Source organism: Physeter macrocephalus, chromosome 10 (assembly GCF_002837175.3).
Source record: "Physeter macrocephalus isolate SW-GA chromosome 10, ASM283717v5, whole genome shotgun sequence".
Classification (NCBI taxonomy): Eukaryota; Metazoa; Chordata; class Mammalia; order Artiodactyla; family Physeteridae; genus Physeter; species Physeter macrocephalus.
Window position 1 is genome coordinate 18,385,760 of NC_041223.1, and position 20,099 is coordinate 18,405,858.

The window sequence follows — 20,099 nt, forward strand, 5'->3', positions numbered from 1 at the left end:
GCATGTGGGATCTTCCTGGACTGGGGCACGAACCCGTGTTCCCTGCATGGGCAGGCGGACTCTCAACCACTGCGCCACCAGGGAAGTCCCTACAGTTGATCCTTGAACAACATGGGTTTGAGCTGCATGGGCCCACTTATGTGCAAATTTTTTTCAGTAGTAAATACTAGACTACTACAGATGTAGAACCACAGACACCAAGGGCTGACTTTAGGTCATATGCAGATTTTCTTCTAGGCAGTGGTGAGCACCTCAACACCCTGCGCTTTTCAAGTGTCAATTGTATATATGTATGTATACATGTGTATACGTACCTTCCCTCTTAGAAATTCATAGTGTACGTTAAAGATTAAGAAGTCTTGTAGTGAAGAAAATGTTCAACTTTAATTCAGCACTTCTAAAACTTCTTTCATCTTAACATACTTTTTCACCAAATAACTCATTAACATAGGAAAAACTAGTATTGTGAAATACATTTCGGGGAAAACTAATCTAAAAATCTTTTGGTCCTATCCTACCAAGTAAATAAGATATCCAAATTTATATTTACTATAATCGCATATGTATATAGCATGTCAGTTTCCAGGTACTTTCACTTACATTTTGCTTATTTGTTCCAAGGTGTAGAATGGTGCCTATCACATAGTAGAACCAATATTTGTTGAATGACTAAATAAAAGTACAATCAGTTCCAATCAATTATCAAGGTAACGCTTATTAATTTTTTTTAAGAATAAGATATACTTAACCACTACCTTACATGGTTTAGATATGAAAAAAAACCCAAGATCTACTGTAACTGTTAGAAAGTAAGAGCAAGAGACCACAACACAAGATAGTAATGAAAAAAAGCCCTAAATTTCAATCCATCAAAGCAGATATTTAGTATACCAAAAACTGCATACCACAAATATGGTATATGTATATATGGAATATGTGATACCTTGCTACTGTATGAAAAACACATTTTTGTGCCTTAATGTATAAAAATGCACTTAGTTTTGCCACTGAACTCAACTATCAGCATAAATTTAACTTTGGCAGGTATCTACCACATTACTGTTGCTGAAAATAATTCATATTTTATAAAGAAACAGTACTTCTGATGATCTACATTTTTAGGCTGCTATACTGTGCCAACAAACGCCATCCAACTTCCTAACATCTGCCACAGAAAAATATGAACTTTTACATTTTGTTTGGATTCTAATTTTGAAAAAAACATATTATATCAAATATTCTTTGTCTTGTTTGAAAAAAGTAATTTTAACTAGTTACCCTTTTTTGCTAAGATATTACAAACTCTGTAGAAATCTATTTATGCTACTTCTAAAAGTCTGCTCTCAAGGTCTTAAGTTTTTAGTATAAAAAAAGTATCAAGATTAAACAGAAAATCACCATTTGGCAACCAATAAGTAATCCATCCAAGAAACAACAACAGATGCTAAAACCAGAGGGTAAAAATTTGATGAGGAACGGTATGTTTACAGTCTCAAATATTTCCTTCAAATCAAAAAACTTATTGATTACAAGAACAAATCAAAAGCATTTATTAATTTCAAAAGGAAAAAATAACGTTATAATGGAGAGACCTAGTAGACAGAAGCTTAATCAAGGGATCAGAGTATGAGACATCACTAGGACAAATCAAACATAAGCTCCACCTGAGGCTGCAAAAAGAACACATCAATCCTTTTGGGATATTCCTGCTGAAAATGTACATGAATCTAAACATGAAAAAACATCAGACAAAACCAAATGGAGGCACATCCTATAAAATAACTGACCTGTAATGTTCAAAATTTATCAGTTAGGAAAGTCAAGAAAAGGCTCAAGAACAGTTCCAGTTTGAATGAGATGAAAGAACATGACAACTAAATCTATCCTGCATATAGACCCTTTTGATAAACAGCAAAACTTGGTGATATAGGAGAATGTCTTTGTAAGAAACAAATACTGAAATATTTCGGGATGATTGGGCAATATGTTGAAAACTTACTCTCAAATGGTCTGAAAGAAAAAAACCTCTTTGTACTAGACTTACAAAAAAAGATAAAAATTTAGATAAACTTAAAACTTTAAAACCAATATTACATATTTCTACCATCTTCAATATTATTTTTATTTCCTTCTGGATTTGAAATTAAAGGTCTTGAAACTACTCATCTACTGCTTTGGCTTTCTGAATTCCTAGGTTCCAGTGGGGTTGGGAGATGCTAAAATGTATGGGAATACTCAGGAGTACCACAAAGATTAGGGACTTAGGCACTAACAGAAGGAAGAACAAAAATATATTAGGGAAAACTGGAACCTACTATCAAAAGGGCTATCCTCTGGAGGCACACATAAATAGACCTGTAGCAAATTTAAAATAAGTGCTTTTCCAGAAGATGACTGCTACCAAAAAGCAGTGGTAAAATATATTACAATATGTGGCTAAAAGAATTATTATTTTTACCAGAAAACAAACAAGTCTAAAAATGCATATTGCTACAGAAAGATAAGTTTTTAATTTGATTGTTTATTTTCTACATTGTAATAATTCAGAATGTACCAATTTTTTAAAAAAAAAGTGGGCATTCATATTTTAAAACAAACAATGAAACATTAGCAATAACTACAAAAGTACTCTTTTAGTATGCTACCAATTTAAAAAACAGTTCCTTTTATTTCCCTAAATTTGCTGGTTAAGAATCTCTTAGGGTAGAATTGGGAGAATGCAGATTAATAAAGAAATACAAATTCCTAGGCCTCATCCAAAATTCAAACAAGGTCTTCATAATGTGTTCATAAGCACCCTAATAAAACCTTCATGGAGGTTCTGTATATATTACTTGTACAGAAAAAAGTTAACAAAGCAGGCTTGAGACCGCTATCCCTAGAAAGGTCAGCTTGCAAGATTAGCTCTCTTGGTTGGCAACTGGCAACTTGGCTTTTAAGACAGCTTCCACCATTCCAAGACTGATAAGGGTGGCACACTATGCTATATTATCTATACAAACAATATGGTTTATGACCAATCTCTGCTTTCCTTCTGAGCATCTAAAATTTTGGTACATGCTAAAGCAGAGGGTACCTGTGGACTGACATCAATACAAACTATGGACTTCTGGGTTCAGGTGAGCTTCGCTGGTAGATGACATTTCACACATGTGGTAAATAACTCATTGCTAGAGGAATTAAGCACGTCCTGTGTGACTCCACTGGGAGAAGACTTTTGGAAGCTTGAACGTGGCTTCCTCCAGACTTCACCCCATGTGCCTTTTCCCTGTGCTCATTTTGCTTTGCATCCTTTTGCTGAGTCCTATGAGTCTTCCTAGTGAATCAAACTTGGGGTTATTTTGGGGACTCTGAAAACAATACTTTAATATATAAAATTACCTTCTTAGAGTTCCAAGTGTTTCAGTACATATTATATATACATTACAACTTGCAACTGATAACTTTAAGATGACAACAGTTTAAAGTAAGTCCTATATCACTCACAAAATTATCTACTTTTTGGACTACTGGAGAAAAGAATACTCCGAAGATTATGTAAATTCATTTTCTCAAAGCTCCTATTTGCAATTTCAATCGCAAATAGTTATTTGAGATTTTATTTAGCTGGTTGTTACAAATTATTTCTATATGTATAACTATTTAAAATTCAAAATCAAAGAAAACCCATCCTTAACATCAAAAACAAACAAACAAATCCAAATGCAAACTCAAAACAGTTTATTGTCCATCACAATTTAGGTGGTATTTAAAAGGGATACATTCTTACCATGTGGAGTTATCGTCTGTACAGGCTTAGCAGGGGATCTCACATTCCATATAGTCAAAGTGCCATCTGAATGACTGCAAATAAATTGTTTTCCTTCATGATGCCAAGCAACAGAGTGGATAGCCTACAGAAGAGGGGTAAAGAATTCCATTTTTAAAAACAAAATTTTATTTAAACACCAAGTTATTCATAATTAATTTTTCATTTTAAACTTTTTCTTATTTCCCAAGCTAACGTCAATAATGTTAATCTTAAATTCCCATAACTTAGTCCTCCTGTCATTATGAGATTTAATTTGGTTCTGACACTATTTTAATGTTTTTTACTTTATTTACTCCTTAAGTGAACTAAGGATAATATGATAGTGACACATGTATTACTGACAAGTTCAGGAAAACAAAATGTATTCTTACAGTTTCTTAGAATAAACAATAACTAAACATAAATTACCAAGCAATTATAATCAATATTCTATTGGAAAAACTAGGTGCATTGGCAGATAAGAACAAATTTTAGAAATAAACTAAAATTTTAGAATTTTTAGACAAAAATGTAATTTGGAATTAAGGTCAATTAAAAATACCTCAGACTGAGCTTTAAGACAGGTTACCCATTTCTCACAGTAATTATTATTATTTTTATTTTTATTTTTATTTGTTTGCGGTACATGGGCCTCTCACTGTTGTGGCCTCTCCCGTTGCGGAGCACAGGCTCCAGGCGTGCAGGCTCAGAGGCCATGGTTCACGGGCCTAGCCGCTCTGCGGCATGTGGGATCCTCCCGGACCGGGGCACGAACCCATGTCCCCTGCATCGGCAGGCGGACTCCCAACAACTGCGCCACCAGGGAAGCCCTCTCACAGTAATTATTAAGGTGACTTTTAAAATCTGAAATTTATTTTATATGTCTGAGTCACTTAAAAAACTATCTGAAAAATATTTTTTAAGTTTTAAACTTTTAAATTTATTTATTTAAAATTTATTTATTTATTTATTTTTAAAAATTTAGTATTTTTAAAGGTTACTTTCCATTCACAGTTATTACAAAAGATTGGCTATATTCCCTGTGTTGTACAACGTTATACAATATATCCTTCATCCTATCTTACACCCAACAGTTTATGCCTCCCACTCCCTGACCCCTAGATTGCTCCTCCCCCACCTCCCCACTGGTAAACAGTAGTTTGTTCTCTATTATCTGTGAGTCTGCTTATTTGTTATATTCACTAGTTTGCTGTACCTTTTAGATTCCACATATAAGTGATATCATACAGTATGTCTTTCTCTGTCTGACTCATTTCACTTAGCATAATGCCCTCAAAGTCTATCCCTGTTGCTGCAAATGACAAGATTCCATTCTTTTTTATGGCTGAGTAGTATTCCATTGTATATATATATACACCATATTTTCTTTATCCATTCATCTCTTGATGGGCACTTTGGTTGCTTCCATATCTTGGCAATTGCTATGAACATTGGGGTGCATGTATCTTCTAAGGAAACAATCCCATTTACCATTATATCAAAAAGAATAAAATACCTAGGAATAAACCTACCTAAGGAGGCAAAACATCCGTATTATGAAAACTATAAGATGCTGATGAAATTGAAGATGACACAAACAAATAAAAAGATATACTGTGTTCTTGAATTGGAGGAATCAATATTGTTAAAATGACCATACTACACAAGGCAATCTACAGATTCAGTGCAATCCCTATCAAAATACCAATGGCGTTTTTCATAGAACTAGTACAAATAACTGTAAAATTTATAAGGAAACACAGAAGACCTTGAATAGCCAAAATGATCAGAGCTGGAGGAATCATACTCCCTGACTTCAGACTATATTACAAAGCTACAGTCATCAAAACAGTAATGGTACTGGCACAAAACAGACACATAGCTCAATGAAACTGGATAGAGAGCCTAGAAATAAATCCATGCACTTATGGTCGATTAATCTATGAAAAAGGAGGCACAAATGTACAATGGAGAAAAGAGAGTCTCTTCAATAAGTGATGCTGGGAAAACTGGACAGCTACACGTATGGTTTGGCCAACCCAATAAAAGAATGAAATTAGAACATTCTCTAACACCATATACAAAAATACATTCTCTAACACCATATACAAAAAAGATCTAAGTGAAAGAATGGATACTATAAAACTCCTCGAGGAAAACATAGTCATAATACTCTTTGACATAAACTGCAGCAATATTTTGTTTGGATCCGTCTCCTAAAGTAAAGGAAATAAAAGCCAAAATAAACAATGGGACCTAATTCAACTTAAGGTTTTTCCACAGCAAAGGAAACCATCGACAAAATGGAAAGACAACCTACTGAACACGAGAAAAATATCTGCAAATGATATGACTGGTAAGGGATTAATATCCCACATATTTAAACAGCTCATACAACTCAACATCGAAGAAACAAACAACCTGATTACAAAATGGGCAGAAGAACTGAATAGACATTCTTCCATAGAGGAAATGGAGATGGCCAACAGGCACATGAAAAGATGCTCAACATCGTTAATCATCAAGGAAACGCAAATCAAAACTACAATGAGATATCACCTCACACCTGTCAGAATGGCTATCATCAAAAGAACACAAATAACAAATGTTGGCGAGGATGTGGAGAAAAGGGAACCTTCATACACTGTCGGTGGGAATGTAAATTGGTGCAGCCACTGTGAAAAACAGTATGGAGGTTTCTCAAAAACCTAAAAATACAGTTACCATATGATCCAGCAATTCCACTCCTGGGTATATATCCAAAAAAAACAAAAACATTAATTTGAAAAGATACATGCACCCCAATGTTCATGAAAAATATTTTTATATGACCAAAGTTTGTTACCCTTCAATTTTTTGTTCTGATATTATTTAAATTTTGTCTGTAAAAAATCACTCTCCTATCTTTAAATTACTTCTTTTCTATTCAAGTTGATACACTTTTTGTTCTTTTTTTTTTTTTTTTTTTTTTTTTGGCGGTACGCGGGCCTCTCACTGTTGTGGCCTCTCCCATTGCGGAGCACAGGCTCCGGACGCGCAGGCTCAGCGGCCATGGCTCACGGGCCCAGCCGCTCCATGGCATGTGGGATCTTCCCAGACCGGGACACGAACCCGTGTCCCCTGCATCGGCAGGCGGACTCTCAACCACTGCGCCACCAGGGAAGCCCCCACTTTTTGTTCTTAATGGTCAACATACTCTAAAAGCTATCCTACTAGAATGTCTTGAACTGCCGAGTGCAGCACAAAAACCATGTAACTGGAAGTTAAGAGCTTCACTTACATACAAAGTCATAATTTAGTATCATCATTCAATGTCCATTTATTTGGGTTCCTCATATGCTTATAAATTTAAGTTAAATAAAATAATTTAATGTTTATGGATCACATTTTAAAATTTAAATGATGATAGACAAAGACAATCAGCTGTATTTTTATTTATTTATTTATTTTATAAATTTATTTATTTATTTTTATTTTTGGCTGCGTTGGGTCTTTGTTGCTGCACATGGGCTTTCTCTCTAGTTGCGGCAACAGGGGGCTACTCTTCGTTGCGGTGCATGCGCTTCTCATTGCGATGGCTTCTCTTTGTTGTGGAGCATGGGCTATAGGCACATGGGCTTCAGTAGCTGTGGCATGTGGGGCTCAGTAATTGTGGCTCACAGGCTCTAGAGCTCAGGCTCAGTAGTTGTGGCACATGGGCTTAGTTGCTCCATGGCATGTGGGATCTTCCCAGACCAGGGCTCGAACACGTGTCCCCTGCATTGGCAGGCGGATTCTTAACCACCGTGCCACCAGGGAAGTCCCTCAGTTGTATTTTTAAATGCCAATATTTAATACAATGTTTTAGGGTCAAAGTATCTCTAACAAAATTCTAAATAAAATCTTAAAACAGTAATAAACTTATTCCAAAATATACACATGACATTCCATAAACTCAATCTTAGAATAAGCAATTTCTGGGACTTCCCTGATGCTGCAGTGGTTAAGAATCCACCTGCCAATGCAGGGGACATGAGTTCAATCCCTGGTCCGGGAAGATCCCACATGCTGTGGAGCAACTAAGCCCATGCACCACAACTACTGAGCCTGCACTCTAGAGCCTGTGAGCCACAACTACTGAGCCTGCAGGCCACAACTACTGAAGCCTGCACACCTAGAGCCTGTGCTCCACAACAAGAGAAGCCACTGCCATGAAAAGCCCGCACACCGCAACAAAGAATAGCCCCTGCTCGATGCAACTAGAGAAAGCCCACACACAGCAATTAAGACCCAATGCAGCCATAAATAAATAAATAAATACATAAATTAATTTATTTATTTGTTAAAAAAATTAAAATAAGTAATTTCTTAGTCGCCTTAATAGATGAAATTATTTCTGTAAAATATAAGTAGTGTTAAGAAGCTATACACAAAGCTATTTAAATATATTTTTTAAAAAGTGATAAAAGAAATACAAGAGAGGTTTACAGTGTTATCTGGAACTTATAAATAAAAACATTCTAATCTTATCATATATAAAAATGTGTAACATATACAAAAGTATATATTATATAGAGAACTAATATTTCTACTTTGCTAAAGAAAACAATATACATCTTTGTTTAAAAGTACCTTTTATTTTTAAGATATTAAATTATTAAGCATTCCAAAAATAAATACTAGCTAATTACAGGGACCAACAGCTCATAATTTTTTGGATAACAGAGAGAAACAAGTAACAGAAAATACCCTACAAAAAGAAATAACCAAATGTGAACTTTTAAATACAACAAACATGCACAACTTTTTCCATTATTTCTGCGATGTTTAAAGTACAAACACAACTTGATAAAAGATTTTTTTCCTAATAGTCTAATACCATTACCTGTAATACTACATATGTGCTACCCAAGTATATATCTATATGTAAACATAAATATCAATAATGTATATATAGTATAGTAAACTTTATGCTACAGTAATGTATATACTATGTAAGTATAGTGTAAGTATATGTATACTGTGTAGTTGACCCTTGAACAACATGGGTTTGAATCATGCAGGTCCACTTATATGCAGACTTTTAATAGTAAATATTACAATGCTACACAATATGTGGTTGGTTGAATCCACGCTTGTGGAACCATGGATATGGAGGAATGGAGTATATGGAGGGCTGACTCTAAGTTATATGTGGAGTTTCAACCTGGTGGCAGGTTGGTGCCCCTAACCAGCGCTGTTCAAGGATCAACTGTGTATTAATATTTACTAAGAATAAGTTTTATGACTTTGCATCTCTGTTCATTAGTCTGTAGTTTTCTTGTAATTTCTTTGTCTGGTTGGTACGAAGATAATGCTGTTTTCACAGGATGAGTTGGGAAGTGTGTCCTCCTCTTATATTTCGGGGAACTATTTGGGTATAACGGGCATTATTTGCTAAAATTCACCAGTGAGCCTTCTAAGCCTGGAATTTTCTTTGTGGGAAATATATACATTAAAAATTCAATTTCTGTAGTAAATATAGAGTTACTCAGGTTAACTATTTCTTCTAGTGTGAGCTTTGGTACTTTCAAGGAATTTGCTGTCGCTGAAGGAATTTGTCCATTTCTTCTAAGTTGCTGAATTTAAGTTGTACATATATCCTTAATGCTCTCTTTGCTTTTTTTTTTTTTTTTTTTTTTTGCGGTACGCGGGCCTCTCACTGCTGTGGCCTCCCCCGTTGCGGAGCAAAGCCTCCGGATGCGCAGGCTCAGCGGCCAGGGCTCACAGGCCTAGCCGCTCCGCGGCATGTGGGATCTTCCCGGACCGGGGTACGAACCCGCGTCGCCTGCATTGGCAGGCAGACTCTCAACCACTGCGCCAACAGGGAAGCCCTCTCTTTGTATTCTTGTAGAAATTAAAGTGATATCCCCTTTCTCATACTTGGTATGGGTAATTTGTGTCTTTTGCTCTTTTTTCTTATCCCTCTGGCTGTTAATCAATTTTATTGATCTTCATAAAATAAAGATTTAATTTTTTCCTGTTATTTATTTCATTAACTTTTGTTCTTTATTATTTCAATTCTTCAGCTTACTCTGGATTTAACTTGCTCTTCTTGTTTCTTGTGGAGGAAGCTGAGGCCATTGATTTGAGACTTTTCTTGCTTCCTAATACAAGCATTTAATGCTATAGTGAATGCTTTAGCAGCATTTCATAGACTCAGTGTCATATTTTTATATTTTTTTCAGTTCAAAATACTTCCTCATTTCCCTTTTATTTCTTCTTTGACCCATGGGTCATTTAAAAGTTATATTGCTTACTTTCAAATATTCAAAGGTTTTTCACCTACCTTTTTATTACTGATTTCTAATTTAATTCCACTAGAGAGAACATTTTTTATGATTTCAATCATTAAAAATTAAAAAAAACCTGATTTTATGGTACAAAATATGGTCTGTCTTGATGAATGTTCTGTGTGTACTTGAAAAGAATGTGTATTTTGTAGTTAAGTGGAGTGCTCTGATACCTACTCTGAGAATGCTGATACAGCCATTTCAGCTGTCTTTTCATTAGTGCTAACATTACTTTTCCCTAAAATATCTGTGTCTTTATATTTAAAGTGGGTTTCTTACAGATAGCATATAGTTGGATCTTGCTTTTTAATCCAATTTGACTATCTCTGCCTTTTAACTGGGGTATTCAAATCATTTACATTTAATATGATTGTTGATATAGTTGCATTTAAACCTATCATCTTGCTATTTTTTTTCCTGTTTCTCCCATCTATTCTTTGCTTCCTTTTTCCTTTTCTTCTGCCTTCCTTTGGATTGAAAAAAATTTTTAATTCATTTTATTTCCTTTTTGGCTTACTTATTTTGGTTATTGTTGTTGCTGCTTTGATGTTCCCTTAAGAATTTGCAATATATGTCTTTACCTTATCAGAATCCACTTTCAAGTAATATTACATTACTTTAGGTACAGTAAAATAACCCGATTATTCCTTATTAACCAACAATATTCTGTCTCCTGACCTTTGTGTTGTTATTATCTGTATTTTAGTTCTACGTACATCATAAACCTTACAATGCATTTTTATTATGTTTGGTTTGAATAATTAATTATCCCTTTAAAAAAAAGGCTTTTATATCTACCTACATATCTGCCATTGTGGTATCCTTCATTCCTTTGAGTAGATCCAAATGTCCATCTCATATCATTTACCTTCTGCATGAAGGACTTCTTTTAACATGTCTTGTAGTGAAAATCTGCAAATGATGAATTCTTTGAGTTTTTATGTGTGTAAAAGTGTTTATTTTACCTTTGTTTTTGAAAAGATATTTTTGCTGGATATAATTCTACGTTGACAATTTTTTTTCTTTCAGAATTGTAAAGGTATTATTCAACTGTGTTCTGGCTTGCATTGTTTCTAAGGAAACCATTTGCTGTCATTTTAATCTCTGCTCTTTGGTATTTAATGTATTTAATTGTCCTCCTCCTCCCCACCCTCTGGTTGCTTTTAAGATTTTCTCTATCACTAGGTTCTACTTTTAAGCAACTGAAATATGACGTGCTTTTGTGTAGTTTTCTTCATGTTTCTTCTGCTTTGAGTTCATTGAACTTCTAAGATATCTGTATATTCTAGAAGTTTATAGGGTTTAAAGTCTTCAACAAATTTGGGAAACTTTGGGTCATTAGTTCTTCAAATATGTTTTCTGTCCACATGCTCCCTTCTGAGACTCCTACTACACATGTATTAGTCTTCTTGAAGTTGTACCACAGTTCACTGATGTTCTGCTCATTCTTTGCTCATCTTTCATATTGAGTAATTTCTACTGCTATGTGTCTTCAAGTTAATCAAGCTTTTCTTCGGCAATATCAAATCTTCTGGTAAACCCATCCAGAGAAAATTTTTCACCTTAGACATTTTTCATCTCTAGAAATTACACTTGTGTTTTTGAAGTCTTGCATGTCTTTCCTCAACATTTTCATGCTTTCATTTACCTTTTAGAGCAAATGGAGTCTGTTTAATATTTGTTTTAGTATCCTTGTCTACTGATTATACCATCAGTATCATTTCTGAGTCTTTCTATTGACTGCATTTTATTCTCCTTTTGCATTATATTTCCTGCTTCTTTGCATGCCTCATAGATTTTTATTTGGATGCTAATCATTGTGAAATTTATGATGGGTTGTTATACTCTTTTAAAGATTTTTGAGCCTTTTTTCTGGGATGCAGTTAAAAATACTGCTTGGAAACAGCTTAGACGTTTTAAGGCTTGCTTTTAAGTTCTGTTAGGCTAGCTGAGCCAGCCTGTAATGTAGGGCTAGTTTGGCCTCACTACTTAGGCAGTACCTTTCTGAGCACTCTTCCTGATGCCCTGTCTTTCTCCATTCTGCTGGGAATGTGAACTACTCTCAGTCCTCTGTGTGCTATGAGAATTGTTCTACCTATTCCTTTCCAGTGGATCTTTTCCAAGCCTCACACCCATGCAGTAACCAGTATTCAGCTGAAGAGGCAGGGTGAAGGGCTCCTTGCGAACTTTAAAAACTATCTCTAGGCAGTTCTCTACTCTCTGTTACCTTGTCTTATAAGCTATGGATATCTTCCCCAATTTCCCAACTCTGTCTCCTCAACTCAGGGAGACTGTTGGGCTTATTAACCTAGGTTCCCCCCTTCCCCCTTTGTGGGCTGAGACCTGGAAGATCTCTCCAGGTCATAAGCTAAGGCAACTGAAGGGCTCACCTTGTTTCCCCTCTCTAAGGAATCCCTGTTCTACACTACCTGCTAATTTCTAAAAACTGTTCTTTCATGTATTTTTCCAGTGTATTTAGGTGAGATGGTAAATTCCCTGTGACTCCATAGTGGCTAAAGCCAAGATAACTATTTAAATGACAAAAGCAAAACAAAAAAAAGTCAATTTTTAAAATGTGCTTTCATTTTGACATAGGAAACAGCTCTACAGGCCAAAGATTCCAGAGAAATGACAAGAACTCTTTATTAAAAATATACTTTTAAAATATTTCAAGATCTTGATGGGTGAACCACAGAATACTTACTTACTAAAAAGCTTTAAATACAAAAAGTATACAGCTATGAAAGCAAAGGAAATTCTTTTAGTCAAGCTTACAAAGATAGTACACAGACATTTACAAAGTATTCCAAGTATTGCTACAGTTGCTCAAGGTAGTCTGCTTGAGTAACTGAAAGTATCAATATGAACACATGACATACTTCTCAAAAACAAACAAACAAAACCACTTACACATTTCCTAGATCTATTCACTGAATTGGAAATTGTGAACACTCCTGGTACCCAAATTATGGTCACCAGATACCATTTCACACTGAAAGAAGCCAGTTTCATGGAAAAAGATATGCTAAATTTGGGACAGAAATATACAAGATTAATAGGTATACTTCGTTATAACAGATGGCAAGGAAGCTATCCAAGAGTATTATCACCAGAGGACACAGGAAACAACTGGAAGAGATTCACTGACCAAAGATGGGACAATTTGAAAATCAATAAGGATAATAACTTCAGTGTACTGAAACATATGAAATATGTTTAAATCTTTGAGTACATAGTGAAACAGAAAACAAGAACAAATTACCCATCACTAAGATTACTAGAGAACCCTTTTAGAGTAAATACTGAAATAAAGAAAGAATCAAGCATTTATCCTGCCTTTCCTATCTGAACTGTCCTACTATATAACCAAAAGAGTAGACAAGAAGTTTCTCTTTACTGAAGTGTCCCAGATAATAGATAGAGAAGGAATTAGAACTTCCCTATTTTGCAACAACTACGCACTAATAGATCTAGGCCTTGAACATCACTGGCCGCTAATATCACAAACAGACTAATAGTCAACCTGGTAGAAGAACATCAGCATCATCTATGAAATGGTCTTGCTAAAGATGAAAAAAATGAAAATAAATATGATCATGCCTCAGTAAACCATCCAATTTATAGGAAATCTGAGGGCAAAAAAAGACAAAATCAATCAATCACAGTCTGTATTTGGATCCTAAAGCAAGCAAACTATAAATATTTACAGAATACTATCACTTGTATAAAATTTAAAAATAGCATACATTTATTAATTTGTTTGTAAATGCAGAAAATATCTCTGGAAGAATACATGAGAAACTAACATTGGGATGTGAGGTAAGGGAACTGGATGGCCAAATGACAGGAGTTGCAGAGATTTTTTTTTTCTATCTTTTGACCTATTTTAATATATTATTTCATATATATGCAAAAACTGCGTTATTGCAATTAAAAAGGTTGCCTAAAAAAATCACTAATTAAGTTCTTAGAGAAGCCGTTCTGAGCTAGAGAAATGACAACAGCTTTAGATTAGCAAAAATAATGTTATTACCTCATCGTAGGTGTATCTGTAGTCTGCTTTCTTTGATTTGAGGTCCCATAACACTACTGTTCCAGATTCAAAGCCAATCAAAAGCTGTAATAAAAGAAAATGCCACATTACCTAGGAATGACATAAATCATATGAAACATTTAATTGCTGACGATAAAGATAATTATTACCATTCATATGCTTCAGGTATGAAATTATAATATAATTAAACATCTGCAGTGCTAATTACTAATCACATGGATGACATATGGGAATACTGCATTGAGTATTTATATGCCTTTGATCATTAGGGATTCAACATATATCATACAACTGATTACTGAAAATGAAAACAGTACCATTTTGAAGTCCAGAGGGTATATTTTCATTAATTAATATAAGTTACTAATAAAAATTAACATTTTCATGTGCTTTAAAGTTTACAGACTTTTCTAATTTAACACATTATCAGGCAATCTCATTTACTCATCTATGTATTGATTAGTTCCAAATTATATCTAGCCTAGCCCTCTCTCATGAGATTCAGACTTATAATTCCAGTGGCCACATGTTCACATATTTATTCCACAAGAACCTCAAAATAAATGTGTTCAAAAGTGAATTCATTATTTTCTTCCCTACCCTCCTTTTCTGGCATTCCCTATTGCAGTGTCTCTCTCAGCATTCTTTTTTTTTTAATATTCATTAAGTCGCTCAGGCAAAAACCTTTGGAGTCATCCTTAACTCTAGTCTCTCCCCTACCAGGTAAAATCATCAAGTAATTTTAAAAGTACACTCTAATATCTCTCTAATTTACTTTCCTCCCCTCCAATACCTCTCTCTTGGTTCAAGATACAAAAATCTCTTCTCTAGTCTCTGGTCTCTCTGACTCTCCAGTCTTGGCCCTTTTTTAAACCCATTCCATATTGTAGCTAGGGTGATAGTTCTAAAATGAAAATCTGGTCATGTAATGTAAGCTTTTTGTTTAAAACTTTTTAATGCCTTACCATTATTTTTAGATCAAGTCCAAACTGAGTAATCTGACCTACAAGATACATCATGGTCTGGCCTCTGCTCACCTCCCCAGCTTCATCCTTTTCCACATCCCTCTTACCCAATACATTCCATTATATCTTTCAGGTCATGCTCTCTCTTACCTTTACGCCTTTGCCCATGCTGTCACCCTAACTGGGCCACTCCATTCAAATGTCATCCTTTTTGCTTGACTAATCCTACTAATCCTTCATGTCATTTTAGCTATCACTTCTTCCTGAATGTCTTCCTTGACCTACCAAATGTAACTCAATGCCCTTCCTATGTGCTCCAACAGCAACGTGTACATTTTTTAACCTGAAGGGTCACTAGACAATAAAATAATGTCTTTTTCCTTATCTGAATTCTCTTGAAAACTGTAACACTGGTCTATTTAAGCAAGAACTGGTTTTACCTTGTTTACTACTATACCTCTAACATAAGACAGAGAGCCTGATATGTTGTAGGAACTTTTTTTGTGAATGAATACATTTTTTGTGAATAAATAAGTTCTGGAATGAAATGCATGTTCTTGCCTCACAAACTGTCTACTGTTTACCACCTCCTGCACTGGCATTTTCCAAATCTCAGTATTCCCTCTGCTTGAACCCTTCTCCCTTTTTAATTCACTTTTAATTCATTTTTAAGCATTTAGTATTGCTTCCTTGGGTAAGCCTACTCAATTCCCCTGGACAGACAGAGATGCTTCTTCTCCTACACTAGTAAATGCATTTTCATCTATATGTCTCTAATATCTAATATACTGCTTAATGCATAGTAGCTATTCAATAAATATTTGTTTAATAAATACATGAATGATTGGTAGCTAGCCAATAACTGTTCATGTAATCTGGAGATATCAACAAATTTGGGGACAGACCCAGTAACTTTAACTAAATCGCAACTTAGTGGATTTCAGACTACGGGGACATTTGGAAGACCCAGTCATTGAAACTAACAAAATAGACTTTCCCACCTTGGTAGGAAGTATACTCATTAATTTTCCTAACATAAACTCTTCTTTCTTCGGCAATCTGAAATACATACTCTTTCTGGAAAAAAACCACAAAACTGGTATTTGTTTCCTTTACCTTTTTCTAGTCCTTCTAAATATCTTGGACATGTATATGGCATTTTCTGATAGGGGAAGTAAGAGAGGAACTTCAGGAATAAGGAAAGAGATGGAAAAATATAAAATTTAAGAAGTGATATACAGTATAAACAATACTGGATTGCTCAGGACACAGGTAACTTAAGCTCTAGCCTTAGATCTGCCACTTAGTAGCTATGTAACTTTAAAAAAATATTTTTAAATAATTATTTTAATTTTAAATAATAATTTTAAATAATTTAAATAATTAAGATCTGGACCACATCCAGATCTTAATAACATAAGAGGGTTAAATTTTAACACCTCTAGCCAGCTGTATCTTCCTAAGAATGTTAGAAATCTGTGCCAATAAGTTAAACTTTAATCCCTACAACCTCCTAAATATTAAAAAATAGAAGAACTAACTGAAGCATGTGGTACTTATAAATAGAAAATTGCACAACTAAGGTGCTAATAAATTTGGAAGTGAGAGAAAGCATTTTATGTTAGGATTATCAGGAAAGGTATCATGAAAGATATGTATTTAATCTGAGCCTCAAGACGTGAGTAGGAATTCAGCAGAGAAAGAACAGTGGGAAAGAATTCCAAACAGAGGGACTTATATAAATAAGGCATGGAGGTAGTAAAGAGCAGCTCACATTTGGGCAACAATAACTATTTGCTTCAGCATAGCATTCAGGTAAAGATGTTCTCAAAGATAATGAAACCTAGGGCTATGTTTTAAGGAAACATTGTTTTGTTTGTTAGATACTGCAGAACCACTGAAAGCTTTTGAACAGGAGAGCAATAAGATTAAAATGGCACTCTAGGAAGACTGATCTGGAAATGACTCAAGAATGGGTTGGAATGCCTTGAACTGCAGTGGTCATAAGGAGATTGAATAGAAAAGACACTGCAATGGAAGGACTGAAATGATTTACTGACTGATTCAACGTAGAAGAAAGGGAAGTTTTCAATTCTTCCACCAGGTCTCCCACCCAAAGCTTGGCTTTTATACAATTATCTTATACCAAAAATAAGTAAGTAAAGTGAAGATATAGGTTACTGTAACTTGCTTCATGTAGTTTCTCTCAAACCATACAATTTTATGATATAAGCTAGCTCTAAACAGTACCGCTATCCTTTTGTTTTCCCAGTGTTAACAGAACAGTGTTAACACAACATAAAGGCTCTACCACTCTCACTAACTGAGAAAAGGAAAAACCTGAATAAACTTCACAAAATCCAGAACTTTCATTTCACTGATTTCTGATAGTGATTAACTTTCTGGTATTGATGCAGACTAATTTTCATGAAATTTTATAAGTAGAAAAAATATCATTAAATAGAACTACTGAGAGATTGGTTTGAATTAGGAAGTACAGATTCATGGAAAAGAAAATTTTATTATTTTTCAGTGTACTAATGAACCTAAATTAACAATAGCTAGGTAATGACTGCATGAAACTGGTTTCAAGTATTAAAAAATTAAGTATTATTTTAAAAAATCTCTATTGATCTGATCTATTTATGGAGAAAAATTCAGGGGAGAGAGATACAGAGACAACTCTAACATAAGATGTTATGTGATAAGTGCTATAAAAATTGTTTGACTAGTGTAAAAAAGAATTCAAGACCAAAAGAAAATAGTTTTTGTCAGGATTATCAGAAAACAAGGGGAATTACTCTAAATAAGCCAAAAACAAGTTAACAACCTTTAACTGTATTTATTAAATTTTACTTGTTTTAGAGTTTTCTTCTTTAAAATGTAAATATTTTAATTTTCACTTGTTCTCCATAATGCATAAATAAGCAATTAAGTATATATGATATACAACCTTTGTTATCAATCTCAACTTTGCAGAGTAAGTGTAGTTTTGGAATAGTTTGCATATTTAAAAAATACAAAATTCATGCATTTAAGTAATAAATATATATATTTTAAAAAATCTACCTTTCCTTCATCCATTGGATTATCACTTATATGGACGACAGGTCCTGGGTGAGATTTAGATGACCTAAAAGAAAAAAAGTTAAGATGTTTTTTCTCAATTAAAAATTGCAATACAATTACATATTCATTACATAAGAATAATGAATGGAAAATAAAGATATATTTACAAAGGTTGAAAACATTTCAGCAAGTGATCAGTAACAGATGTATAGTTCTCAATATGGATCAAAATAGGAATCAGGAAAAACAGTGACTCTCACATTGATATAAGCCAGCAAAATTTAAAATTATGTACACTTTCTGTACAGGAAAGAATCTTCAATTTTGTATTTTAGCACAGAAAATTTATTCTCATGGTAGAATTCTCAAAGTTAATATTTTAAAATAAGGCAGCATCTAAAATATTGCTATCTTTATTTTACTCAATTCTAGCCTCCAGTTGGGGCATCTCATCTAGTTCCACAGTTCATACCAAAAATAAGAAAAATTCCATTATGGCTTTTAAAAAATCAACAAAATAATGCCACCAATATTTGCTCAGAGGAAAAAAAGTCATACAGATAAGAATGTAGCTGAACTGATGCCCATAGAGTAGAAATAAGCAGAAATAACCCATTCATAAACTCTAAGAGTTGAAAGACCAGTCCACTTCATTGAGAGCCACTTGTGAAACCACAGACACCTGCACCAGGCCTCCCCGCTATATGTTGTGATCAACTCAAAGAACAGACCTAGAAAACCTTGTACCAAGGGACTGAGAAATAACAATGTTCCTGATAAAGGAAGGAAAACCAAACTTAATACACCATTACAGCTGCAACAACACATTACTTAGGAGATATGCCACAAATTTATCCTTATGTCAAATTCTGTGGAATGCAACAATACAGAACTATTTGTTTAAAAACAAGAAGAAATGCTAAAAATGAACCTTGCCAATATCCTTAAATTCTGATTTTTATGTCTAAATAATAAAAGAAAAAAATTAGAGAAAGAGATAAGATTCTAAGACAGTGAAAAGTCAGCACTAAAGATCCTTAGGGCCCTAAAGCACAACCCAGTTTTTGTTGTCATTACTGTTAAATAAAAGCAATCATTACCATATCAAAACTAAGGAAAATTAACTGTCAAATTAATTCTGCAGTGTTACACTATAAACATTTACATTATATTTGGTAATTACTAAAACATAGCAAGTAGTGGTTTAGATCAGTGTTTTCTAAACATTGGTGGCAACTCGTTAGTGGGTCATGAAATCAATTTAGTGGGGCATGACCAAGCATTTGAAAGAAAAATAATTAGATGATAAATGAACAGAAAAAAATCTGGAATGTTTTTCACCTAATAAGAATAATGGTTTTATTAAACTTGTGCTATAGCTTATATATATGTGAACATATTTGTATATAATACATATATGTATCTATATAGATATATGTAAAGCATTTAAATTTTCAAACTGCCAATGGGGCAATACTTGCAAAAGGCTAATAAATCTGTATTTAATATTAAAAATTTAATTCTATATTTACTAATTAGCTATTACATAATATTATCATATATGGTACTGATAGTTTCAGATATGGAATATTTGCTCAAACTCACAGTTCAATGGCTTTATTCCACATAATGACGTAGCCTGAGAGTGTGAAGGACTCCACATTGACAATATGTATATTACCTCGTTCAGTGCCCACATAGAGCCACTTACTCTGGAAAGGCAGATGGCAAAACGTAACCCTGCAAGAGGAAATATATCCAAAATGGAAATCAGAAAAATATCTGGTAAACTTTATTAACTGTATTAGAGGGTTAATAATGACATATACAATTTAGGAAAAGCAAAAAAGATACAACCATCAGATTTATCAACTCACTGTAGTTAATATTCAATTATGCTAATTCAACTT

The 20,099-nt window shown here is 34.0% G+C and overlaps 1 protein-coding gene across 7 annotated transcripts in view; it reads right to left on the bottom strand.

Moving 5' to 3' along the window:
* The window catches only part of STXBP5 (syntaxin binding protein 5), a 166,140-nt gene that overhangs the window by 93,781 nt on the left and 52,260 nt on the right, over positions 1 to 20,099 (bottom strand). For all 7 annotated transcript variants that reach the window (XM_007112878.4, XM_007112877.4, XM_055087449.1 and 4 more), the window contains exons 5-8: positions 19,795 to 19,929; positions 18,190 to 18,253; positions 14,135 to 14,218; positions 3,770 to 3,893 (exon numbers count right to left, since the gene is read on the bottom strand). In XM_007112878.4, the coding sequence (XP_007112940.1) occupies positions 3,770 to 3,893; positions 14,135 to 14,218; positions 18,190 to 18,253; positions 19,795 to 19,929 (407 nt within the window). The remainder of the gene's footprint in view (positions 1 to 3,769; positions 3,894 to 14,134; positions 14,219 to 18,189; positions 18,254 to 19,794; positions 19,930 to 20,099) is intronic.